We start from the raw sequence: 25,017 nt of genomic DNA, 5'->3' as shown, positions 1-25,017 counted from the left end.
ATTATTATGTCCTCCCAGAGGAAGACACAGGCTCAGGGGGCGTCACGGCACTCAGAGCCTGTCCCCCGAAGCTAGGGCCGCAGCTGAGCTCCCTAGCCCCTGCCTGCCCGGGCCTGGGAATCTGGCCAACTGCTCAGCCTCACAGTGGCTTTGGGCCCACCGCTCTGCCAAAGGAGACAACCCCTACAATGCCAACCCAGTCTCTGGCCTCTGTATAGCCCTTGGTAAGTGGTGGCTTTTCTGCCCCCATGTGTGACCTGGGATTGCAGAGGATGCCACCATCCTGCCCTTCAAGAAAGGGGACCTGCTGATCCTGACAAAGAAGCAGGGGCTGTTGGCCTCTGAGAACTGGACCCTGGGCCAGAACGACAGGACGGGCAAGACGGGGCTGGTGCCCATGGCCTGTCTCTACGCCATCCCAACGGTCACCAAGCCCTCGGCACAGCTGCTGGTAACTCACACGCCCATCCATCCTCAGCCCGGGACCCTGTGGGCACATGGGGAGGTGACCTGGTTGCTAGCCCTTACCCCACCTTGCAGAGAGCCAGGAGGGTCACCTGGGCCTCAGGTCTGCTCTGCCAGCCCTGTCATCCCTCTGCAGTGCCCATGAAGCTGGCATGGTGCTTGGCACTTCATAGATGCTCCCATGACAGTGCATCCTGGGAACAAACCCATTCCCCCAACCCCCACCAGCCTGGCTTAAACCTGACCCACCCAAGGGGGCCCAGGTCTCCCTACTGCCAGGTACCACCCACCCCAGCCCCCAAAACCAGCCCCAGCATTCGCACACTGAGTGCCAGCTGTGTGCCCCGTGCACTGTAGCACTGAACACAAGAGCGACTCCGCCCTCAAGGAGCCTTTTAGCAAACTGTTAGCTGACGGCAAGTATGCAAAGTAACTCCAAGAAGCAGCACTGGCTGTCCTAGGAGCGAATAATAGGGTAGGGGCTCACCTGTCCAGGAAGGCATCCCTGAGGAAGTGACATTTGTGCTGTGGCCTGAAGCGCTCAAGGAACCAGGCAGGCAGGGCCAGGGTGAGAGGCGCCCCTGACAGGTGCTCTGGGGAAGGGGAGCAGGGTGGGTCTGAGAAGCCCTCCCAAGGGAAAGGAACAGGCCTGGAGACATTGAGTCACTGGTCGTGGGTCACACAGCAGGTGACACAGGAGGGGTAGGCTCAGGCCTGTACATCCCTGTGGTCAGCCCCTCCCATGGCACTGGAGCAACCAGGCCTGTGGGAAGGGCCTCGTGGGCAGTGGAACCCACAGACCTGTGCCTCCACAGAGCTTGCTGGCCATGTCACCAGAGAAGCGGAAGCTGGCAGCCCAGGAGGGGAGGCCCCCAGAGCCACTACCTGAAGAGCAGTCCAAGGAGAAGCCACATACCCTGGAGGAATTCTCCTACGAGTTTTTTAGGTGCTCACTCAGGCCTCCACCAGGCCCCTTCAGCCCCTCTGTGCTCCCTGGGGGTTACAGGGAGGCCGTGGAAGCAGGTGCAGTGTCCACCTGGCCTCTCTGGGAAAAGGGGGGACTCTGTGAGCCTCCCACAGCCACCCTGGGAGGGCAGGGAGCATGAGTCTGAGTCTGTCCCCCAGTAGTGCACACACGGTACGCAGGTGGGGAGAGGAGGGAGAAGCTTGGGCAGACAGGGCTTGAGAAGGGCCCTCACATCAGCCTCTATTCCTGACAGGGACCCAGAGAAGGAGACAGTCAGCAGGGCCATGCTCCCCCTGGCCCGGACCCGGGGCCACCTGTGGGACCACTCATCTGAGCCACTGCGGCAGCCTCTGCTCAAGCGCGTCTATGCCAACACTGAGCTTCGGGACCCTGCCTGTCAGATCTTCATCGATATCCTTCCCCAGCCAGCCTGCCCCAGCTCTGGGCCAACCCCACAGCCACCCTGGGAAGGGCACAGGCCCCACTGAGCACAGGGCAGAGGCAACATGCAGCTCACGGGGCCTGTCGAGGGTCAGAGTGGGACCAGGGCCAGGGTCAGAGGTAACAGGCAGCCATGATGGCACGTCCTCCTTGACAGCCACACCCATCCTCCGGTACATGGGTGACTACCCTTCTCGCCATGCCTGGACGCCCGTGGATCTCACCAACCAGATCTTCTCGCTGGCCCTCCAGGAGTCAGCCCTGCAGGATGAGGTCTACTGCCAGATCCTGAAGCAGCTGACACACAACACCAGGAGGTCTGCTGGGGACGGGCTGGGGCCAGAGGCCCCCGGGCTCCATGCCCAGACCCCCTCAGTCTTTGCCCTAGTCCCCAGAGGCTGCCCATGGGTCATAGCGGGAGGCAGTAGCTCATGGGCACTACCCAGCCTGCCCAGGCACTGACAGCAGCAGTGGGAAGGCCGGGACACCCCTCTCTCCTGCTAACTTCCTGGGGGTGGTCAAAGCTGGGAGGAAAATGGACCCGCCATGGGCCCTACCTGCCCCCACCCTTTCTTCCTTGCGACCTGGACACACCATGGGCTCCCTACACCTCCGATGCCTCCACCAAACAAATGGGTGCAGGGAGACCCCCTCCCCATCTTGTGTGTGTGAAAGCCTTTGAGGCCTGAGGCAGCCGGGTGGCAGGCTTCCTCGCCCACGGCCCCAGGTGGGCCTCATGTCCCTCTCCCTGAGATACCTGGTGGGCTGGGGCCTTCTGGGGGGCCCTTCCTGGCCTGACAGGCGCTGCCACCTCCAGGTACAGCGAGGAGCGTGGCTGGCAGCTGCTGTGGCTGTGTACCGGCCTCTTCCCTCCTGGCAAGGCACTGCTGCCCCATGCTCAGAAGTTCATAGACACTCGGAGGAGGAAGCCGCTGGCCCCTGACTGCAGCCGCCGCATCCAGAGGATCCTGAGGTGAGCCCACCAGCGCTCGCTCCCTCGGGAGAGTCCGCCTGTCGATGCTGAGGGGCCTGTCCAGCCCTTCCAGAGCTCATGGGCCAGTGTGGACACTTGTCAGTGGAGCCAGACTCTGTGTCTTCTCCGGTAGCTCGTGTCCATTTAAGAGCGCAGGACCAGGCCTCCAGCAACCTGGGCAAAGGCTGGAGAGCAAGGCTCAGGGGCGACCCGAGAGGCCTCGGTGGTCAGTGGGGGCTTCTGGCAAGCTGAGTCTTGGCCATGAGCTCTCTCTACCCTAATAGCTGCCTTCCCAGGGCACAGAGGGAACTTCCTGGAGGCCAGAGCGTGACCTCAATGCCCCAAGCCACCCCAAAGCCCAGCCCAGCCCAGCTACGAGGCCAGTCCCTGCCAATCCATATGGCCAGCCCTCCTGTGTTTGGGCAATTCTTCCTGGGCTCTGTCTTGGTCCTCATCCACACCACCCACCCTGTCTGGCTTGGCCTCCTGTGGCTGTGGGAGAGTGCGTTGGCCATGATTGTGGAGGAGGAGGTGGGTGCCCTCAGAGAGGCCCTGTGGGGGTCCCTGACCCCTACCTGATACCCATGCTGTGTGAGAATGAGAACACAACTTGCCCTAGCCACTGGTGCTCTCCACCCAGGAAGCTCTGGGTCAGCCCAGGTCCCCTCCCCCATGTGTGTCCCAGGCCTTCCCAGACTCCTCAGAGCTACAGGTCACCTGGAAAGTGAGTCCAGGCTGGCTTCTGCTGCTTCCTCTGGGCCTGGTGCTGAGCCCCCCTGAGTACCCTGTCCTCCACTGGAGTGGTGGAGTTCTTTATTGTGTGTGTCTGGCACACAGTTTAGCTTGGGGGATGGTGGCCAGGGCCCGGCCTGGGCCGGGCTGGGGGTGGCAGGGTGCCATGCTCAGTAATCACTGTCCTGCTCTAGGACAGGGCCCCGGAAACAGCCCCCACACCCGGTGGAGGTAGAGGCTGTGGAGCAGAACATCACCCGCATCTGCCACAAGATCTGCTTCCCCAATGACACTAGTGAGGTGAGCCTCTGCCCAAGGTGCTGGCTTCCCAGGCTCCTGGCCTGTAGCCCACAGCAAAGCCCCTCCCCACCTTGTGGACAGACACTGTTTTCAGGGCTACAGTGAACCTCCTGCCCTGCATCTGCCCCAGAAACTGTCTGCTGTGCCCTCTCTGGTGCCCCACAGACATTAACTGAGTGCCCAAGCCCTCAGGTGCTCAAGGCCAGCACAGGGAGGGGCCTCCCCGGAAGGAGTGCTGCTGGTGCTGGGGGCAGTTCTGGACATATAGGGGGCGCTCTAGGCCAGCGTGGGGAGGAGCCGCCCCTGAGGATGGGAGGGGAGCTGCTGGTGCAGTGGGAAGTCAAGGAGGTCCCAAAGGTGTCGGGGGCACTGCTGGCCAAGGTGCACAGAGAGGAGGCCCTAAGGGAGGGCAGCAAAGCCAAGTCCCAGGGCATGGGGTCCCGACGGGCTTCTGACCCTGCCCTGGGGCATCAGGGAGCAGGTGCTGCCATTAGGCATGTGTGCAGACTGAACCCATGTGGCTGCTGGGGACAGCAAAAGATGGGGGGGGGGGAACCATCAGGTGCCAAGTGTGGTAGAGAGGTCCCCAGCCAAGTGGCAGCAGTGAGGTGTGGGGCAAGGGGCCGAGGGCCACGTGCCCTTGCAGGCTTTCCCAGCAGCGGCGTGGCCTTTATGGACTTAGAGACTATGGGTCCCACAAGGGAAAGTTCCCACAGTCTGGCTACAGGGCTCTCAAAGCAAGTTCAAAAGGCTGAGCCTCCTGGGTCCCCAAGGCAGTGAACTCTGACTGAACGACATAAGCATCCAGCTGGTTTTCTAGAAGGGAAGGCTGCTCCTTCTCAGGCTGGGGCATGTCCAGCCAGTCTTAGGAAGGAGAAATAGCCCCAGGCTATGATGGGTCATCCCGGGTCGAGCCTCATCCTGAGACATTCACGCACTGCTTCTCTGCCCAGATGCTGGAGGTGGGCACCTACACACGGGTGCGGGACGTATGCCAGAGTGTTGCCACCAGGCTGCAGCTGGCCTCCTGGGAAGGCTGCAGCCTCTTCATCAAGATCGCTGACAAGGTGCAGTTGTCTGGGTGGGCCAGGGCTAGAGGCGAAGGTGGGCAGATGTCTGGTGTCTGTGGCATTGTCCCCATGTACTGGGCCGGGCCCCTCACTGCACACAGGCTGTCAGGATGAAGGTAGGTGGGCTTATGGAGCGGCACCATCCGGTACAGTTCCCCAAGCGAGACCCAGCTCAGAGCAGCACCTGGCCTCCCAGGCCATAGACAGGCTGGCAGGGCCCAGGCCGCCAATGCCCCCCAGGCGGGCATTCCTCTGGAGGTCCTTCCACCTGCACACCTCCCTCTGCCTCCCTCCCCACCCACCCCAGGTCATCAGCCAGAAGGAGGGAGACTTCTTCTTCGACTCCTTGCGGGAAGTGTCTGATTGGGTGAGGAAGAACAAGCCCCAGAAAGAAGGTAAGGGGAGCAAGATGGGGTGGGGTGAGGAAGGAGGGGTGTGGCTGGGATGGAGGCCACAGGGAAGGGGGACAGTCTGCCTCCCTGGGCCAGGGGCAGAAGGTTCCCCTGGCACCTCTTGCATGGCCCCTGCCCGAAGTCATTCATTCATTCATTCCCCCTTAGATCCCCTGGGTCACGGGTATGGCCAGACCTGGGGCCAGCTGGGCAGGGGCAGGGCGTGGGGCCAGGCCTGGAACAGATGGCTGCACTGTAGGGTGATGCAGGCTGTGTGGGGGCCCAACCCCCACAGAGAGGTCCAGGAGAATCCCTGGAGAGGGTGGCCTCCATACCAGTCCTGAGGATGAGGAAGAGTTGGGGGTCAGGAAGAGGGGGTGAGGCTCGCCAGCAAGGGGGGGCAGCAGGAGCAGACAGAGCAGTGATGAGGGGGGAGGGTATCACGGCTTATGTGCTATGGGCAGTGGTGCAGGGAGGTGGGCAGCGATGCCCCTGCCATGAGAAGGGGTGAGGGGCACGGGTCCGGGAATGTGCTGGGCCACAGGACAGACTTGGTGATCACTGCCCGCCCTGCCCAGGGGCGCCCGCAACACTCCCCTACCAGGTGTACTTCATGCGGAAACTATGGCTCAATGTGACCCCGGGAAAGGATGTAAACGCAGACACCATTCTTCATTACCACCAGGTACCCAGTGGGCTGGGTCCACCTTCACTGCGTCCACACCCACCCTGAGACACAGTGGAGGGAGGAAGCAGGCCCGCAGCTGCCTTGCTCCAGGGCCACTCGCCCTCTCCGGGGTGGGGGTGGGGGTTCTGGAGGCCCCAAGGGGTGGGTGGGCTGAGCCACTGAGGGTTCTGCAGCAGGAGCAGAGGGACAGCAGGCTTTGGGGACAGTGACTGTACCAGCACCACAGCACGATTGCTGGGAATGGGAGGGGACAGAGTGTTCCAACCACTTAAGGGCAGGGCAGGCCGCCACCTCCGTGGGGGAAAAGCCCTGCCCCAACCCCGTGGTCATGCCCCACGAGAAACCCTCCCTCAAGGGCCTTAGCCTGTTGAGGGCTGTCTCCTGCCTGCGGGTGAGCCAATACCTCTGCCACCGGAGCACAAAGAATAGGGGGGCGGCAGCCTAAGGCCAACGTGTCTGTCACTCAGGAGCTGCCCAAGTACCTTCGTGGCTTCCATAAGTGTTCTCAGGAGGATGCTGTCCACCTGGCAGGCCTCATCTACAAGGCCCAGTTTGACAACGACCGGTCCCAGCTGGCTAGTATCCCCAAGATCCTGAGGCAACTTGTGCCTGAGAACCTCACACGTCTGATGTCTTCCGAGGAATGGAAAAAGGTCCTTGATGGGGCTGGGGAGGGGGTCATTGGGTGCCAGGCCCTGCCAGGGCTGGATGACCACATTCTGGTCATGGAGGGTGTGCTGGGTCTGCAAGTGTCACCCCCTCCGCACGCTCTCCACAGCACCTGGGGATTCAGGCTCCCCCACGGGGCGTAGAGGTGACACTTGGCTCTGAGTACCCCCCAGGCTGGCCACGGGCACACACGTGCCACTTTGGACTGGGGCCTCCAGGACCCTGTGTGGAGGGCTTGGTCAGGCACTGGCTCCAGCCCAGGCCCTCACTGGTCCTTCCCACCACCCCCAGAACATCCTTCTGGCCTATGACAAGAACAAGAACAAGACAGTAGAGGAGGCCAAAATGGCCTTCCTCAAGTGGATCTGCCGGTGGCCCACGTTCGGGTCTGCCTTCTTCGAGGTGAAGGTAGGCCTCACCTCACGCCCAGCCGTCCCTGCCCAAGGGAACCTCACCCAGCTCTGGCCCCAGCAGCCTGTGTTCCTCTCTAAACACACGCTTAAGGGTGGGCCTGGCCACCTGGTTTGGACAGAGCATGTGTGCACGTGTAGGTGCACCTGTGTGTCTCAGGGAGGCGGCCCCTGGCCTCCCCGGCTGGGCTGTGACCACTGCGTCCCCCCCTCCCCAGCAAACCTCCGAGCCCTCCTACCCGGACATCATCCTCATCGCCATCAACCGACACGGGGTTCTGCTCATCCACCCCAAGACCAAGGTAATAGCCGGGCCCCAGCAGGGCTGGGAAAGCTGCCTGGGGGTCCCAGTGCCCGCTCTCCCTGGCCCCTGCACAGGTGATACCCCCTGCCCTTCTCTCCCCCTTCACACGGCCCCATGGGTTCTGGAGGACCCCGGAGATGAGGAGCAGCAGCTCTGACTCAGGGCCTCTAAGCCCCTGGGTTCCTGCTGGACCCCGCCCACCCTGCCCACTCTCCCACAGGAACTGCTCACCACCTACCCCTTCACCAAGATCTCCAGCTGGAGCAGTGGCAGCACCTACTTCCACATGGCACTGGGGAGCCTGGCCCGGGGCAGCCGCCTACTGTGTGAGACCTCCCTGGTGAGGCCAGGACTCCCAGGTCCCTTCCCCCAACCCAGACACATGGGGCACAGAGGCAGCGGGGACTAGGTTTCCCCAACCCTTTGCCCCAACTGCCACCAGCAAGTTGCTCACTGTGAGGATCCGGGTTTCTGTGCCCAGGGAGGGCAGGGTCAGGCTGGGCCAGCAGAGTCTGGAAGGAGGGGCAGCGAGGAGAAGGCTGGGAGGGGTCGTGATAGCCAGGCCCGCTGTGGGGCCCCTGTGAGCCCCTGCCACTCTGAGGAGGGAGGGGGACTCGACTCTTTGCCTTCCTATCCAATGTGTCCTTGAGGCAGCAGCTGGGTACCGCCCAGCCCTGATCCGAGGCCCCCCGGGCCCGCACCTTGCAGCCTCCAGCCCCACTCTCCCCTGTCCAGGGCTACAAGATGGACGACCTGCTGACCTCGTACGTGCAACAGTTCCTGAGCACCATGAAGAAGCAGCGGGGCTCCCAGGCCCCCACCGACCCTTAGCGCCAGGGACTGGCCTGCCTGTTCACTTGCCCTTCCCAACCTGGGGTCTGGGCGGCACTTCCCTAGAGCCCTCTTCCTGGCCCAGGGCCTGCCCTCTGTAAGCACCCTTTTGCGCTGCCTTCTCAAAACACACCCCACACTCCTCGGCACACCAGATAGGCCCCCTTTGCTGAGCAGCTGATCATAGAGGCCAAAGTGGGAAGCCTAGGGTGGGGCCAACCTCCAGGCTGATGGGTGGATGGCTGAGAGGACTCCCCCAAGGATGTTCAATAAAAATTCCTAACTCCTGGAGCGCGTGCAGTGTGTTAGTGAGGGAAGAGGGTGGGGGGCCAGGTGGGCAGGAGGCCTCAGAGGCACTGGCCAGCAAAGGGTTTCTTCCAGAAAAAACGAAAAGCTTTGTGGCTTCTCTGGGGACACCCGGATGACAGCTCCATCCTCAGGGAATGACTTCATTGGTTTCTCCCTCCCTCTCCCTCCCCCCTTCCCCCCTCCACGTTCCTTTCCTCCTTCCTCCCCCCTTTCCTCCTCCCTCCCTCCCTCCTCTTCCTGCAAGGCCCCTTTGCACACTGCAGTACCCGCAGGGCACTGGGTCACAGAACTGCTGCTAGGGGGTGCCTGGTGTGGGCACAGGCCAGGCCTGCCCACTCTCTGGCTGCTGGCTTCACGCTCAGGGCAGCCTGTGCCCAGGCAGGAGCAGAGCTGGACACAGGGCCTTTAGGGGCCTGGGTTCATCCCCACCGTGCTGGCAGGCCCTGTAGGAGTCTGCCCCCCACCATCCTACCCGCCTGGCCAGCCTTCGCAGACTGTAGGTTTCTGGATGGCCTCGTCTCCAAGTCCTGATGGCAGTCTGGCCCTAGGAACAAGGGCTGGGTCCCACCTGGACAACTCTTTCACCTGTCCTGTCTAGTGTCTGTGTCTCTAAGCATTCAACAGCCCCAGACAGTGTGTCCACAGGGGCTGCTGCCCCACCTCCTCATTCCCACGCCATAAACCACACGGGTCACATGGTCATATAAATAAGCCTTCATTCACTGTGCAAGCACCAGGTCCTATGTGGCCACGGAGGAAGTGTCCTTCCTGGAAGGTCAGAATGGGCCACCCACCCAATCCCACTACCTTCTGGCCCTCAGTCAGCTGCATCCTGAGAGCCAGCCAGCATGTACCCTTGTGGGTGGAGTGGGGAGCAGGGAGCCTGAGGGGCTGTGGGGACCACAGAGGAGCTTGGGGGAACCACAGGGCCCCTGGCCCAGGACAGACTGGCCAAGGCCAGATTTCAGAAAGGAGGCCTCATGAGTGATGGGGGGGTGGTCCTTGTCCCTCCTGACGATTGTGGGGTGCAGTGGCAGGATTTGCTGGCCTAGTTTAAGCACAGGGATCCTACTTGGCTGAGTGAGTGTGTGGCCAAGGGTGAAAGGCTGGTTCCCCAGGGGCCCCCGTCCTCATGGCCAGGGTAGCTGCCTTGTTGTGGCCTCCCCAGGGCCATGTGCATATAGTAGGACCACTCTGGGGTGGAGGCTGCCCAAACTCCCACAGGAGAATGTGAGCTGGTGGGGAGTGGGGGTGGGAGGGGTGCTGCAGGAATGGGAGAGGTCAGGACAAGCAGGGCCAGGAGCAGTGGGGTCCATGACCGGGGACAGGTGACCCCAGGCCCCCATTCCCTCATGTCCCTGGAGGACCTTGAGCTAAGGCTTGTGGGCACAGGCCTGTCACAGGTTCAAGGGCCCTGCATCTGCCCTGTGCCTGCATTGAAGGAAGGAGAGAAAGGAGGCCTGGGAAGGAGGGGGTGGGGGAGGGGAGGAGAGAAGGAGGGAGGGGGAGCAGACATGAGGAGTAGAGGCAGCAGCAGGAAGGGAGCATCGAGCGCACCAGAAGCAGGGGCTCCAGCAGCAAGGGGAGACAAAAGCAGAAGGCAGGCGGGAGCCCCTCAGGCAGAGTTGAGGCCCACAGACTTGGGGTGGGCCTTGCGGGCGGCCAGCTCTGACAGCTTCTTCAGCCGCTTCTTCAGCTCCAGTGGGAACTTCTCGTAGCATCTCTTACACACGGGCTTCATGTCGAACTCCACAAACTTGTTCCTGGGGAGGAGGTCCAGCAGTCAGGAGAGCCCCAGGCCCCACCAACTCAGTCCTCAGAGGCAGGGCAGTGGGCTGCCTTTGGCCCCTGGCCCACAGCAATCCAGATCCCAGGACAAGCTCTGGCCAGGGGTCACGGTGAACCAGGAGACAGGCCTCCGAGCCTCCTTTCCCTCCCAGAAGCTTCTCTTGGATTCTGATACTCCGGCACCGGCCATGACTCCCTGCTGTCCTCAGAAACCTGGGTTCCATCTCACCTCACAGCTCCAGCCACCCCACACCTCCGGGAGTTTCCTGGATGAGCCAGCCTTTGAAAATGCTGTTCCCTGAGCTGGAATGCCCTTCCCTCCCCAGAGCCCAGTGTCTGTGTGGGTGTGTTGGGGGCTCACATCCTTCCCCCTCTCACCAGGCCCTGGGGGCCCCTCAATCTGCCTCCGTGGGGCTGGGGCTGCCACTACCTTCCCAGGGCCTGACCCCAGCAGACATTCAGGGAGAACCAGCTGAAGAGCACAGGGGAAACCCACTCAAATCTGAGCTCCCGTGACAGGCTCCTGGAGAAGAGGGTGCTGTGTGGGTCCTTCTCTGCCCACCGTACACCCCAGAAGTCCTCACCACTTACTTCAGGGTCAGCTTGCTGTTGCAGGTGGAACAGGAGAAGCAGTTCACACACCAGGCCTTGTTGAGGGCCGACACCACTGTGAGGGGTGGAGGCAGGTGGGCTTAGCAGGCCCAGGCCAGCCCTGGGCCAGCTGGGCCCACAGCTGCAGGACCCACGTCCCAGAGGGAGAGCAGGCAGACAGAGGGTGTGGGGAGTGGGGGTGGGGCACAGAGACAGAGGAGCCTTACCATCTCCCTCGATCACATGGCTGCAGTTATAGCAGACATCCCCAAAGAGCTGTGGACAGAGCGGGTGCCAAACTCATTGCCCCAGTTCAGGGCCACCCCAAACAGCTTGCTCTCGGGCACCCTCCTGAGACACCTGAGCCCTTCCCACCAGGGTGCCACCTCGGGCCTGAGGTGAAGCCACTCCTGGCCCAGCAGAATCACCACCCTGGGACTGGCGGCAGGTTGAGGCATTGCTACCAAGGGGCCCCGTTGCTCCTGCTGGTGTCCTGAGAGGGCACGGGCCAGGCCCATAGGCCCTGACTCTGGACCACAGTAGCTGGGCACCTCTGCCAGACCGGAAGATGGCAGCACATGTCGGCCCCTGAGCCCAGGACCTCACACGGCCCTGTCATTCAGTCCCCATGGCAGGTCTGGGCCGGCCTCTCGGATGGTAGGGCACGCAGCCACCACAGGCTCTGGGGGGGCCGCCATCATCTTCTACTGCTTGGATGGGGCATTCGGTTGTTCAGGCAGCATCATCTCCCTGAGGGGTCCCCCAGCGCCCCCCCAGCCCTGGGCCTCTTCACCCTCTGCCCCTCCGGGCCATACCTGGTTGTAGTGGGTCTCACAGTAGGCTAGGCCCTTCTTCTCATAGTGCCGGTGCCCCAGGAATGGCTTCTCGCACTTGGCACAGACAAAGTGCTGAGGGGAGAAGAGGCAGTGGGCAGCTCAGGGCCGGAGCGTCCACTCCAGGAGACAGGAAGCAGAGGCCAGTGGGATGAGTGCCTCACTGGAGACCTCCATGGACGGCCCGTGAGTCAGCAGACCCCACTCCTTCCCCGATGCCCAGTGCTGCTGGCATCACCATCCTCTCCAGGACTGCTTCCCACGTCGGCAACCGCGGCCCTAGCTGTCAGGTGCTAGTGACAGTGGGCCGTCCCAGGTGGGGCTGCTCTAAGCATGGTGCCCCCCTGGAAGGCTGCAGGTGTCTGTCCCCCCCACCCCAGGCATCCCCTGCGAGCCCCAGAGTCAGTGAGCAGCATCTCCCAGTTCATACGGCGTGCGGGGACCCACCCTCCCCATGGGGGCTGGGGGCTGGGGGCCGGGGGCCAGGCCCTGCATCAGAACCTTCCCAAAGAGGTTACCCAAGACAGAGCTCCTGGGACCCAGACCTAGCCGGGCATCAGGGAACACGAGCTTCCCTTGCAACTAGTATCTGTAAGACCATTAGTGTCACAGTGAGCTCCAGGTGACCCAGGTGGACACACCTGAGGAGCTCAACCAGCTGGTGTGCCCAGCTTCTGAGTCTACATGAGGCTGTACACAATTCTGCCAACCATAATCCCTCAGGGTGCCTTGGGCGGACTGTCCCCAAGGACAATGCCACCTTCTGTAGAGTTAGCAAGTATTACATGAGTCTTTAAAATTTAGAGGAGAAAAATAGAACAGTGAGAAAAATCGATTGGTAGGATTCTTAGGTGACCCAGGAAAAAAGGTCACCACTGACACCGAGAAAGAACAGAAGCCCTGCGTCCAGCTCGGGGACCCCTAGTTCTCAGGAAGAGGAGTCTGGGAGAGCAGCCCTGGGGTCTGGCCCCTGCTCACCGCTGGAGAGAAGTGAGGAGGCGGAGAACCCCAGCCCTGCTCCTGGAATCCCCCATGGCTGTGCCCCCACCCAGATGGGGCACCTGTCACACTGGGGTCTCACTGGCCCTGCTACAAACGCCCACCAGAGAAGCAAGTCAGTCACTCTTAGAACTCTAGATTTTATCATTTCCTTTCTATACAAGTCACCCAAAATTTTTGTTAGAAATTTAGAAAACACAGGTAAAAAAGCAACAATAAAATATAAACAAATAAGTTGTAAACATCCTCCACTAATATCCCACTGCAATAAACATTTGGATCTATAGTATTTCTCATGACTTTGGAATCCTCTAGAAGGCCAGGAGGGGGAGGAAAGAAGGCAGGCACCACTGCCGAACCATGGTCTGTGCACTCAGGTCTCCTGGCTCCCACGGAGGCCAGAGCCAAAGAGGGACAGCACCCAGGACAAAGATCCCTGCTAGAAGCAAGCCATGTGGCCTGGGGTGGGAGCGTGGGGGGGGCTTGCAGGGCCAGACTCCAAATGTAACAGTGAGCCTGGGGCTCCCCCAACCTCCTGGCCTCGCTCACCTCCACATGCCACTGCTTGCCCAGTGCGTTGACCACACGGCCCTCGATGGGCCGGCGGCAGGCCCCACAGATGGGGACGCCCATCTTGTCGTGGCAGGGCAGGCAATAGAGCTCCCCCTTCAGCTCCCGGGCCTCGGCGGTCAGCTCCTTCCTGGAAGATAGAGTGGAGCCCCCCATGACATCCCTGCCCCACTGCAGGGCCCGTGCTGGCCCTGCAGGGGTCCCACCAGCCCCTCCAACCCCAGGGAGCAGCTTCTGGAGCGGCCCCACTGGGGCCCAGCAGCGTGCCCAGGCAGGCGGCACTTTGATCTCTGGTGTCTTCGGGGACTTCCTGTGCCCCAGACAGGCCCCAGGGCACGGGTTCCTGCACAGGCCTTGCAGCAGGCAGTCTGTGTTGTGCATTGTCAGGCCCTCTGAGAAGCACATCTGTTCTCTGGCCCCTCCGCGCCAGACCGGGTGTTGGGGCAGACATGAGGGGATCCTGCAGTCTCTTTCCCCTCTCCTCCCCTCTCCCACACCAGCACCCCTCCTCCTCACCCTGGTCCTCCAAGCCTTTGATTCCTTTCTCCTAGCTTCCAAGGGCCCAGCCCTCCCTCACCCTGTCTCCCTCAGGGCCTCACACAAGTACTACTGGAACAGGCTCCAGAGAGAGGTGTTTTCTGCATCGATGACTTCGACCTCCACCCTGCACCCCACTCTCCAACTGGTTGACCTCTCCCCCAGGTGGGAGTCCCACCCAGCTCACCACTTGCCCCCATCACAGCTGCTCAGCTGTACGCATACCCGCAGTGGGTGCAGCTGAAGTGGTCGGGGTGGTAGGCGTCATTCTTGAACATAAGGGGCTGCTCGTCAATGACCAGGTGGCACCGCTGACAGACATACTTGCCCAGGCCCTTGGCCTTCTCACGGTTGTGGCAAGGCCGGCACAGGTGCCTGTGGGAAGTGAGGCAGGTGTTAGGGACCAACACCCACTCCCCCTCTTCCTCCCCAGAAAGCACGGTCCACCTCCTGGCAGAAGAGACATCTGGACCCCGCCTGCTGCTTTAACAATGCCCATAAGCCTCCAGAGGCTCAGACAGTGGCCCAGAAAAGCAAGCTAACTAGCCCTGCAGCTGGGAAGGCCACAGACGTGCCCCCTAAAAAGGGGACTCTCACTGGAAAGTGACTAGAAAGAAATACACCAGAATATTGGTGTTTGCCATCTTTAGATGGCAGAGCAAACATAAGTTTCCTTTTCTCCACTTTTCCTGAGCCTAGAACATCACATGGAATAGAGTAGACATTTCATTGACAGTTGCTAAAAAATTAATTTCCCAAATGTCTTTGAATACGCATGAGTGATTACACAGTGACTGTTAGCTTGAAACCGCTTCTGTGCCTAGCAGAGTGGCCCAGGGGGCCAGGTCTGTCGGGCCTGCACACCCCCTTCCTTTGGGGTCTGTCAGACAAAGAGGGACCCGAACATCTACAGGCTCTTTCTGTCTCCAGAGACAAGCACAGCTGTGTCAGACAGAGGCCCCCAAACCCAGGAACTGTCGTTACAGAGTCTTTTTTGTGAAGACCTCAGAGTAATTTCTGATGCTACTCCCTGCCTTGGGGAACAGCTGTGGTCTCTACTGAGAGGGAAATCAACATGGTTTCTGTTTCCTTGTGCCTCAAAGGTGGCAGGAATTTAGATTCAGGGTCCCCAAGCAAAGATGTACAAAGGCCCCAATCCATTACCCCCATTCCCCACCTGCCACCCCAATCTGTAAGTGTTCCTGATGCATCCGGGCCTGCCCTCCCTCCCTTCCCAGGCACCCAACCACAGGGGGCCTCTCTACCCCTTACCAGCCACCATCAGCCTCTTTTATAGGCAGATCAAGGAATCTGGTTAAGAGATTAACTCTCAGACTCAGGATCCCCCAACCGGGTGTGATGGGCAGACCCTAGATGCCAGGGAGGACAATTCAGTGTCCATGCCCTTGACCTCAACACCTGCCACCTCATTTGGGTCTGGACCCCCTGCTGCATAACACTGCTGTCCGCTTGCCTTATTTGTGTCTTATCTCCCAAAGGTGTGTGCAGGGCAAGGGGCCCAAATGAGTGCCCAGTAGCCACTTACTAAGCCACTGACCAGCTCCAGGCTGTGCCCCCCACAGGGTAGCAGCTCAGGCTAAGTCTCTGGTATGTGAGTGAATGAATGATTGTAAAAGACAGGAAGGGAAGGACAGTGGGCATCGTCTCCCAGGACAATACAGCCAGGCCGGACTAGGAGCCGATCCCCTAGCCAGGGCCCCCTAGTTCCACCTGCCCACGGGACACAGATGTGGCCTGTGGCTGCAGTTTTCATCTCCCCATCTCCACCCCACTCACCCAGACCCCCAGGCCCCCTGCCACTGCAGGTCTGAGCAGAACTGCTCCTGCCGCTCCCCATCTCCACACGACACCTGCCGCCTGCTTGTGTCTCTGTCACAGACCCAGCATTTATTCCCCATGACCCCACTCCCAATTTTGGTGACTAATCTTGGCATTAGGACAGCACTTAAGCCATATGGAATCACTTTTGTTTCAAAGCTATAGAAATTGGTATAATTCCCCAGAATTCTGTTGCAACGATTGGTGCCCTTATAGCTACTGTCAGCAATCATCCAACAACCGAAATACCCAGCTTGGGGAGGGTGGTCAGACACATTCATCTCAAACCTGTGTGAGTCAGTCCTTCCAGACCTCCACAAGGGCAGTGCAGGAGAGGGGCCGCACCCTGGCTCGCGCACCTCCGCACCCCACTGGCTCCCAGCCGAGACCCAGCTGAAGCGCTCCACCAGGAACCCCAGATGGGGAATGTCTTTTCAACAGACCTGATCCCACAAGATCTAAAGGCAATCTGAAGAATTTTTTTCTAGGTAGGATGAAGATACAGCCTAAGAATTCCAGCATGAAGGTGCAACAGAAAAGCCAGAACAAGGGCGCCTGGGTGGCTCATTAGGTTAAGCATCCAGCTTTTGATTGCAGTTCAGGTCATGATCTCATGGCTCGTGGGTTCAAGCCTGCTTTGGGTTCTGCACTGACAGCCTGGACTGGCTCGCTCTCACACTCTCTGCCCCTCCCCCACTCCCACTTTGTCTCTCTCTCTCTTTCTCTCTCTCTCTCAAACTAAACATTTTTTTAAAAAAAGAAAGAAAAGAAAAACCAGAACAAGCCAAACAAACACACACAAATCATAAGATTTTCAGTGACACATGCTCGGGTTCAAATCCTGGCTCTGCCACTTCCTGGCAAGTTACTTCACCTCTGAGCTTTAGTTTCCTCATCTGCAAAATGGGCGACAATCCCAACTGCACAGGATTGTGTGGAAAACAAATTTAAGGTCGCACACGTGGTAGTTACTTCCCAGTGATAGCTGTGGACAGTTTGTAAGGTTTTAACTAAAAGGTACAAAAGTCTTTTGAGATCAGGCATGATGCGTTGGTTCCCCATATCACCGGATGTGCCATCTGGGGGAAAGACAGGGAGAAATGGGCTTTGCCTGTCCTCTGTCAGAAGCAGCCACTGCCCACGTAGGAACACCCCCAGGCTCGAGCCACCCCCCAGAGGAGTGTCGGGGCCCGCAGGCAGTGGGCAGCGGTGACCCTCTTCACAGGCCTCCTGTCCAGAGGAGGAGCCCGCACAGGTATGGGTCAGGCCTCGCGGGCTGAGCTGCGTCCCCACAGGCACAGACAGCGCCCTATTATGAGGCGGCCTGCAGCTGTGCCCCGCTCAAGATAAAGGCCATGATTTATTCCGCACGTCCGAATGGAGCCTAATTATACGGGGCAAGACACAAGGACCCTACAGCAAGTGTCCTGAAAGAGCCCCCTCTCATTCGACCAAACAAAACTCCTCAGCCTCCCACCCTCTCCATTCACAGGACCCCTCCGCTGTCCCTCGAGCAGGCTTGGGAGCCCAGGCCCGTTGCCATAGCGGCCAGCCCCTCCCTGCCCCCCATCGGTAGGAAATTATCCTGTGCTGAAACGTCCTCTTGTCTCTGTCAGTGCCAGCCAATCCCCCCACCCCACCCAGCCCGCGCCCACTCCACGGCTTCGAACATAGTCACACACTCGGCCTCTGTGACGCTCAGTGGCCAGGCTGTGGGGGGCGGCGGGGGGGGGGGGACACGCGGGCTGGGACACACTGGAATATTCACGGCCCAGTGGCAGCACAGGCAGCCGTAGGAGTGGCCCACCACACAAGGACCCCCTTGGGAATGAAGCGGCCTTTCAGGGCCACAGACGCTGCAGCCTCCCCTCCCCTCCTTAAATAGCCGGCCTCCCTCCACAGCTGCACGGAGCCCACCACCAGCACCACCACCCACTGGCCACAGCCCACCTGCCGCCCCGCAGCCCTCCTGCCCTTGCACCTGGACCCGGCTGTGAGAGGTAAGGACCAGGGCCCAGCATGGGCAGGCAGGGGATTCAGGAACCAAGCAGAGGCAGGGGTGGGGTGTCCCTGTCCCTGAAACACTCTCTGCGATAACGATACAACCGGTTTATTGAAGGCTGTCCTGCTCTGACTCACAATGGCCCCACTGGGCCGGATTCCTGTCCCACTGTCAGGGACTTAGAGAGGGTGAGTGCCTCGTGCACAGTCCCATGATCAGCACCTGTGCTCTCCAACCCTGGGCCACTGTGGCACAGGGAGGAACTAGGAAAGGGAGCAGGGAAGAAGAGGGGCCAGCCCACACCAGGAAACAGCTGTGCCCACCCACCTTGAGCTGTACTCACCACCTTGGGCCTCTTCCTATGGCCACCTCTGCCCACTCCTCCCCTCCACGGAGGCCCAAGACCCGCCCCACGGCCCCAGACTCCTCCACTGTCCACACCCAGGCCACACTCCAGGTGCCTACGCTGCCCTGCCCCGAGCAGCAGCATGGAGCAGCCAGTGAGGCCAGACCCAGGCCTGCGTCTCTAGGGTCTGCACAGTGAAGCAGGGGCCCATTTCAGACCACACTGCAAAAATCAGTATCAAAACTTCCTAAAACAGGAGAGGTGAAGAAACCTCAAGAAACCAGAAACAAGCCTAAAAGCACTTTAAAACGGAGTCTAGATCCCAGAGAGAGCACCATACATGTGGCGCCTTCAGCAGTGATGGGAAGCCAGGGGCACCAGGCAGGAGGCAGGAAGCCAGGTGCTGGCGGGCCCACTGGGCGCCACAAGAGGCTAGCAGTCTGTGCGGCCAGGCAGGCCCCACCACCGATTTAATGCTCTGCTGTCACCATCCTGTAGCCCCTACAGGACAAGGGGCCCGACATTTTCATTTTGCACTGGGCACCAAAACTTACATCCCCAGTCCTGGGGCCAAACCCCAAGAAGGTCCCATGGAGCCTGGGACACAATTCCAGGGTGAGCCCTGAGATGGAGCCACAGTCCCGGCTCTGGCACCAGGCACCCCCAGAGGCCAAGCCGCGTTCTGGGAGGTGCTGGGTGTCCCTGCTGGGTGTCCCTGACCTGACTTCCAACCCCGGGGCCACTGTCCCTAGCCAGATGACCTTGGGAAAATTAGCCCACTTTAAGCCTTGACCTCTTAATCTCTAATCTGTAAAGGAGGGCTACGGATGCCTGCCTCCGAGGATTGGCAAAGTGGGTAGTCGGTACCTGTGAGTAGCCCTCAGGGAGGCCCAGGTGACAACTGCACTGTGGGTCAGAGTCCAGGTGTGAGGGGCGGCCCAGAGCAGAACGGTTCCACCTGACCGTTTCCTCGCTTGGCCCCATCCCCTCTCCCAGCAGCCAGGGCTTCCCTGGCAACAAGCCCTCGGGTCACATGCACGTGGAAACAGCAGGAATATAACCTCCGTGTTGGATTCCAGGCATCCTGACCCACTCTGGAGCCAGGATAGATCAGTTGGGCAAGGGAACCACCCTGGATCCCTTCAGTGACTAACCTGAGATATTATTATTAGGAAAGCACCCCTTTACTTTAGGATAGTGACTGACCAGATGTTCTCTGCCCCTCACCCGTGTTGCCCTGGCTCTCTCCTGCCCAGGCAGCCGGCCCTCACCCCTCCATGCATGTGTTGGGGGTTGGAAGTGGCCGCAGGACCCCAGTGGTGGTGGATGAAGCAGGATGGGGAGGGTCCAGCTCCTGCCCAGCTCGACAGCCCAGCATAGCCACCGTCTGGACCACTGCCCTGCTCTGTCTACTGAAGGAGGGCATGCCGGGCCCTCCCCTCAGGCCTCTGTCCTTCGTCCACGCCTCGAGATGGCACCCAGCCCACCCTCCTCTGGAGGCTGCCATGCTAACAGCTGTCAGCATGCCTCCTGAGGGATGCCCCCTCTTCAGTTCAGCCCCTGCCAGAGCTCTTACCATGGCCATCAAAAGGACAGGGAACTGAGGCCAGGAGACACTCGCAGAGAACTTGCTCCGGCTCACACTGCCAGGCTCGGCCAGGATAATGACCCCGGCCCTGCCATGGCCACAGCCTGCAGGGACGCCGCGTCTCTCCTGAGAGCCTCTCTCCTGCCCGAGTGTGGGTGTCAGGAGGCAAGGCTTCCCGGGGAGCCCCAGAAGCTGCACTGCAGGTGAGGGTCGGCCAGGCTGAAACCCCAAAGCACGAGGATCAGGGGCTGGCGGCAGCTTGGGACTGCGGGATGTGCTGCTCTCGCCCTGCGGTCCTGCCGTCTCCTGCCGCACCCCCCACTCCTAGGGCTGGTGAGGGAGGCAGGGTGTTTGGGGTCTTCCTCTCCTTTTTGGATCTCTTGCGTTGACCAAAATCAACCCAGGAGTGCGTTCTGTCGAGGACGGAGCCAGAGCGCCTACCCAGAGCTGGGGTTCACCAAACATACTGCAGGGCTCTATGCTGGCCCCCCTCAGGTGTGGGCAAACCAGGCTGGGGAGGCCAGGCAGACACAGGCAGCTTCCCTGGGCTCCAGGCCTCTCCGGGGCTGCTGATCTTGGCTGGAAAACCAGAGCCAGCCCCACTACCTTCTGGGAAAAATAGCTTTTCCTCTCCTAGAAAAGAATCTGCCTCCTGGTGTTAAACTACTCTGGGTGGTAGAATGCCCCCCACTGGCCTAGGGCCCAAGTGTAAGGCTTTCTAAGATACAGGCCTCCACCGTTAGGATGTCCAAAATGAATTTGATAGGCTGAGTCCGGAAAGCTTGAGAGACCTTGGGATCCAGGCCTGGACAGCACCTTCAGGTGCTGGCGGAGAGCAGGCCTCTGACCTCCTGGGAAACTGCCCATCACTGGATTCCTGGTGGTGCCCTCCTGGGTGGCAGGTGCTGGGGGAGCTGTGGTCAGGGACCGGCAGGAGAGAAGCATAAGGCAACAACACTTGGCACTAGTCATGAGAATTGCCACAAGATGGGCCAGGAAGGGTCCCAGGACTCGGGGTGTGCAGGGTTCACCCAGCAAAGACGAGGCTAAAGAGGAGGTGGCCAGGCCCCATGCACCAGGCTCTCAGAAACAGGTCGTCTAGGGGCACCTGGGTCACTCAGTCGGTTAAGCATCCAACTCTTGGTTTGGGCTCAGGTCACAATCTCACAGCTTGTAGGTTTGAGCCCCGTGTTGGGCTCTGTGCTGATAGCATGGAGCCTGCTTGGGATATTCTTTCTCTTTCTCTCTCTCTCTCTCTCTCTCTCTCTCTCTCTCTCTCTCTCAAAATAAGTAAATAAACTTAAAAGAAATTTAAAAAAAAAGAAAGAAATAGGTGATCTATGCACCCACCCATCGGGAGTGGAGCTTAAGTTTCCCATGCACCCCCACCCCGCCATTCAGGAAGCCCCCCTGGGGAGCACAGCAGAAAATGTGGGGCCCCTCCCTCCATCCCAGAACCCAAACAGGTGGGATTCACTCCCCACTCTCCCCATAGTGCTGACTCCATGCCCTGGTCTGAGAGTGGATTTCTGGGACACATGGCCCTGGTCTCAGGTTCTTGGGTGCCCGGCAGGGACACATCGTGAGGTGGGAAGCCAGCCCCAGCAGCAGCTTGGCAAGCTCCAGGCCCTGCCTTCGTTTTTGCTTTTTGCTGAGCTTCAGAAAGCCTCTGACACTCACCCACCCCAGGTGAACACAGGGGGTGCCCTCAGTAGTCCCCAAGGAGATGCTGAGCTAAGATGCTTCTCAGGTCCCAGGCTCTGGAACCTGTCTGCTTGCTCCCTCCAGGTTCGTCCTCCAGCTCTGCTTCCAGCTGAAGCATGAATGGCCTCGAGGTGGCTTCCCCAGGTCTGACTGCCAACTCCTCCCTGGCCACTGCAGAGCAATGTGGCCAGGAGACGCCGCTAGAGAACATTCTCTTCGCCTCCTTCTACCTCCTGGATTTCATCCTGGCTTTTGTTGGCAACGCCCTGGCCCTGTGGCTTTTCATCCGGGACCACAAGTCGGGTACCCCCGCCAACGTATTCTTGATGCACCTGGCCGTGGCCGACTTGTCCTGTGTGCTGGTGCTGCCCACCCGCCTCGTCTACCACTTCTCTGGGAACCACTGGCCATTTGGGGAAATCCCGTGCCGCCTCACCGGCTTCCTCTTCTACCTCAACATGTACGCCAGCATCTACTTCCTCACTTGCATCAGCGCTGACCGCTTCCTGGCCATCGTGCACCCTGTCAAGTCCCTCAAGCTCCGCAGGCCCCTCTACGCGCACCTGGCCTGCGCCTTCCTCTGGGTGGTGGTGGCCGTGGCCATGGCCCCACTGCTGGTGAGCCCACAGACCGTGCAAACCAACCACACGGTTGTGTGCCTGCAGCTGTACCGGGAGAAGGCCTCCCACCATGCCCTCGTGTCCCTGGCCGTGGCCTTCACCTTCCCGTTTGTCACCACTGTCACCTGCTACCTGCTTATCATCCGCAGCCTGCGGCAGGGCCCCCGCGTGGAGAAGCGCCTCAAGAACAAGGCGGTCCGCATGATCGCCATGGTGCTCACCATCTTCCTGGTGTGCTTCGTGCCCTATCACGTGCACCGCTCGGTCTACGTGCTGCACTACCGCGGCCACGGCACCTCGTGCACCGCCCAGCGCATCCTGGCCCTCGGAAACCGCATCACCTCCTGCCTCACCAGCCTCAACGGGGCGCTCGACCCAGTCATGTACTTCTTTGTGGCCGAGAAGTTCCGTGACGCCTTGTGCAATTTGGTCTGTGGCAAAAGGCTCTCTGGGCCACCCCCCAGCTTTGAAGGGAAAACCAATGAGAGCTCGCTGAGTGCCAGGTCTGAGCTGTGAGCCCCGCAACGCCAAGCCTGGGCCCAGCCGCAGGCTGTCCTCAGAAGGACTCCCACATCAGGGTGCAAGCCACCCAGACTCACGAAAGAGAGGTCCACCTACTCTCCAGTGGGTCACCCACTCTCTCCAAGGGCGAAACTCGGCACCCAGCACCCAGTTCTGCCTTATCTGATATGCAAAACCCTAAAAGGGGACAGGCCTTAACAGGACCAGTCGGCCACCGCCTCTGACAGAGACTGTTTGACCCTGCTCACTTACAGTTACTAGATATTCAATGACTTCAGCCTGTGGCGACGAGACTGGAGGAACAGTTCCTGCACAATGAGTGTCTTTCTTTCCCAAGGGCTGCTTGCTCGACTCCCAACCTCCCTCCACAAGAAACACAGAGCAGCGCAGCTCTACAGAGAGAAGCCCAGAAGGCAGCTGTGAGTGACTCCAGAGAAGGGGGTGCAGAACTCTTGGGGGAGGGGAAGGAGGGGTGTGTAGATGTTTCCATTGAAGCTCAGGGCGTTCTGAGTTCCCTGGGTGTCCCCTTTGCCAGATGACCCCTATGGTTAGGGGACAGGGACTCTAACTTATAACTGAGGGTTGTGCGTACATTTCAGGCTGGCCACCAGGTGACACCCAACAAATGCGACCTGTGGGGCCCATCATCGCAGTGCGGGGTTCTTGGCCCCGCCCACTGTGAACCCACACGCAGACCTGCACGTGGCCTGACAATCCCCAAAGCTTCTCAGCAGCTGCCCGATCCCTCTTGGGTCCTGGGCGAGCACGCGGCCTAAATAGACAGATATGGGGAGCCAGGCCTTGTCACCGCCTGAGGACACCACTGGCAGAGAGCCTGGCATGTGACCCTGGCCCCCACTAACTCAGACCAGCAGGACTGTCCTTAGCCCTGCTCCCTCCCAAGAGGCTCTCCCAGCCTCAGTGGGCCAGCCTGGAGGCCGTTTTGCTCCAGAGCAGGGCACCTAGCACCCTAGCGGCTCCCCATTTATACTGATTATACTGATCATAAACACAAGTGTACTTGAAGATTCTGAAGGTTACTGGGTTTGGCTAACATAAGTTCCTTCCCAGAACTTCTCCCTTTGACCCAAGAGTGGCAACGTGGAAGTGAAGACAGGACAGGACAGGCAGCACATGCTGTTTTGCCTCTGGTTCTGAACGTCCCACGCAGGCCTGGCCCACGTGGATGCTGAAGTTCTGCAGCATGGGCCCCAGAGGGTCTGGAGGGTCTGTGTGGGGGCCATGCTTCCTCTACAGCAGTACTGTACTTCCCTGAGCGCTCTCAGCCTCTCCCGCTTTCCCCAGCAGCCAGTGCTGTAGCGCAGGAGAGAGGACACGCCCAGGCCCACACCCGGCAGGCGACCCGGGTCAGGACCCCTGTGACACCATCTGCCCCCCACATACTTCCTGCCGAGTGCCCTGCAGACACCAGCACCGACACCAGACAACATGGCCAGCAAGCGGGTGACATCGCTACAGGCGGCATCCAGAGCAAGCGGTGTGGCAGCAGAGGACAGAGGGGGTACAAGTACTCAGGCAGAAGGAGGGGGGGAGTCAGAGACAGCAGGGGTGGGCGCTCATTCTTCCCTGGCGTGGGGAGGAGAGACCAGCATCTGGATGGGGCCTGTTGCGTTTGGGAGACTCGGTGGGCTCCAAGCAAAGACGGTACATGGGTAGCTGAGAACCCAAGGGAATGGTGTAGTGTGGAGGGGTGCATCCAGATTGTCCAGCATGGACATGCCAGTCGGGGCTCTGGGACTTTGGACAGACATGAGGGCGGTGCACCGAGCCCCAAAAAGGCCGACGTGGAGAGGCCGGTGGACGGAGATAAGTCGGAAGAGGTGAGGGACCTATACAGCCCTGAGGCAGAAGGAAACCATGAGAACACAGGGTCCCGGGCGCCTGGAGAGGAGGCATCCCAGCAAGAAGGAAAAGCTGTCGCGAAGCCTGCCAAGAGGCCAAGAGAGAACCATCAGTGACCCGTCGGTCTGGCCATGCGGAGGGAGGTGTCTGGGCCTGACCAGAACGGCAGTGGGGAGTCAGTGAGGGGGGCCAACAGGGGCAGTGGGGAGCCAGTGAGGGGGGACCAGCAGGGGCAGTGGGGAGCCAGTGAGGGGGGCCAGCAGGGGCACTGGGGAGCCAGTGAGGGGGGGGCCAGCAGGGGCAGTGGGGAGTGAGTGAGGGGGGCCAGCAGGGGCAGTGGGGAGTGAGTGAGGGGGGCCAGCAAGGGCAGTGGGGAGTGAGTGAGGGGGGCCAGCAGGGACAGTGGGGAGCCAGTGAGGGGGGGCCAGCAGGGGCAGTGGGGAGTGAGTGAGGGGGGCCAGCAAGGGCAGTGGGGAGCCAGTGAGGGGGGGCCAGCAGGGGCAGTGGGGAGTGAGTGAGGGGGGCCAGCAAGGGCAGTGGGGAGTGAGGGGGGCCAGCAGGGGCACTGGGGAGCCAGTGAGGGGGGGGCCAGCAGGGGCAGTGGGGAGTGAGTGAGGGGGGCCAGCAGGGGCAGTGGGGAACCAGTGAGGGGGGCCAGCAGGGG

The 25,017-nt window shown here is 60.5% G+C and overlaps 3 protein-coding genes across 6 annotated transcripts in view; 2 read left to right on the top strand and 1 right to left on the bottom strand.

Annotated features, from left to right (window-relative positions):
• MYO7B (myosin VIIB) overlaps positions 1 to 8,642 on the top strand; it is an 85,541-nt gene extending 76,899 nt beyond the window's left edge. Inside the window, exons 34-47 of the mRNA XM_030327448.1 lie at positions 270 to 451; positions 1,281 to 1,411; positions 1,686 to 1,843; positions 2,037 to 2,190; positions 2,691 to 2,846; positions 3,773 to 3,878; positions 4,832 to 4,945; positions 5,256 to 5,343; positions 5,919 to 6,025; positions 6,496 to 6,681; positions 6,989 to 7,105; positions 7,326 to 7,409; positions 7,632 to 7,751; positions 8,147 to 8,642. Coding sequence (XP_030183308.1) covers positions 270 to 451; positions 1,281 to 1,411; positions 1,686 to 1,843; positions 2,037 to 2,190; positions 2,691 to 2,846; positions 3,773 to 3,878; positions 4,832 to 4,945; positions 5,256 to 5,343; positions 5,919 to 6,025; positions 6,496 to 6,681; positions 6,989 to 7,105; positions 7,326 to 7,409; positions 7,632 to 7,751; positions 8,147 to 8,242 — 1,799 coding nt within the window. The 3' untranslated portion in view covers positions 8,243 to 8,642. The remainder of the gene's footprint in view (positions 1 to 269; positions 452 to 1,280; positions 1,412 to 1,685; positions 1,844 to 2,036; positions 2,191 to 2,690; positions 2,847 to 3,772; positions 3,879 to 4,831; positions 4,946 to 5,255; positions 5,344 to 5,918; positions 6,026 to 6,495; positions 6,682 to 6,988; positions 7,106 to 7,325; positions 7,410 to 7,631; positions 7,752 to 8,146) is intronic.
• A 603-nt stretch (positions 8,643 to 9,245) lies between these two features.
• The window catches only part of LIMS2 (LIM zinc finger domain containing 2), a 42,640-nt gene continuing 26,868 nt past the window's right edge, over positions 9,246 to 25,017 (bottom strand). For 3 of the 4 annotated variants that reach the window (XM_030324760.1, XM_030324757.1, XM_030324756.2), the window contains exons 5-10: positions 14,095 to 14,244; positions 13,312 to 13,462; positions 11,746 to 11,838; positions 11,158 to 11,206; positions 10,931 to 11,006; positions 9,246 to 10,314 (exon numbers count right to left, since the gene is read on the bottom strand). In XM_030324760.1, the coding sequence (XP_030180620.1) occupies positions 10,167 to 10,314; positions 10,931 to 11,006; positions 11,158 to 11,206; positions 11,746 to 11,838; positions 13,312 to 13,462; positions 14,095 to 14,244 (667 nt within the window). In that variant the 3' untranslated portion in view covers positions 9,246 to 10,166. The remainder of the gene's footprint in view (positions 10,315 to 10,930; positions 11,007 to 11,157; positions 11,207 to 11,745; positions 11,839 to 13,311; positions 13,463 to 14,094; positions 14,245 to 25,017) is intronic. The other variant, XM_030324759.2, reaches the window with a different exon arrangement.
• GPR17 (G protein-coupled receptor 17) lies at positions 17,525 to 24,555 on the top strand. Its single transcript, XM_030324763.1, has 2 exons — positions 17,525 to 17,708; positions 21,433 to 24,555. Exon 2 carries the CDS (start codon positions 21,465 to 21,467, stop codon positions 22,482 to 22,484), a length of 1,020 nt encoding a protein of 339 aa, XP_030180623.1. The 5' UTR covers positions 17,525 to 17,708; positions 21,433 to 21,464; the 3' UTR covers positions 22,485 to 24,555.

This window comes from Lynx canadensis, chromosome C1 (assembly GCF_007474595.2).
Source record: "Lynx canadensis isolate LIC74 chromosome C1, mLynCan4.pri.v2, whole genome shotgun sequence".
In the NCBI taxonomy this organism is placed as follows: domain Eukaryota; kingdom Metazoa; phylum Chordata; class Mammalia; order Carnivora; family Felidae; genus Lynx; species Lynx canadensis.
Note: the sequence above shows the minus strand (reverse complement) of the source record. Positions and strands in the feature narration are given on the sequence as shown.

What these genes read in the sequence shown, in the direction of transcription:
- GPR17 (XM_030324763.1), top strand. Translation starts at nt 21,465, where the DNA reads ATGAATGGCCTCGAGGTGGCTTCCCCAGGTCTGACTGCCAACTCCTCC.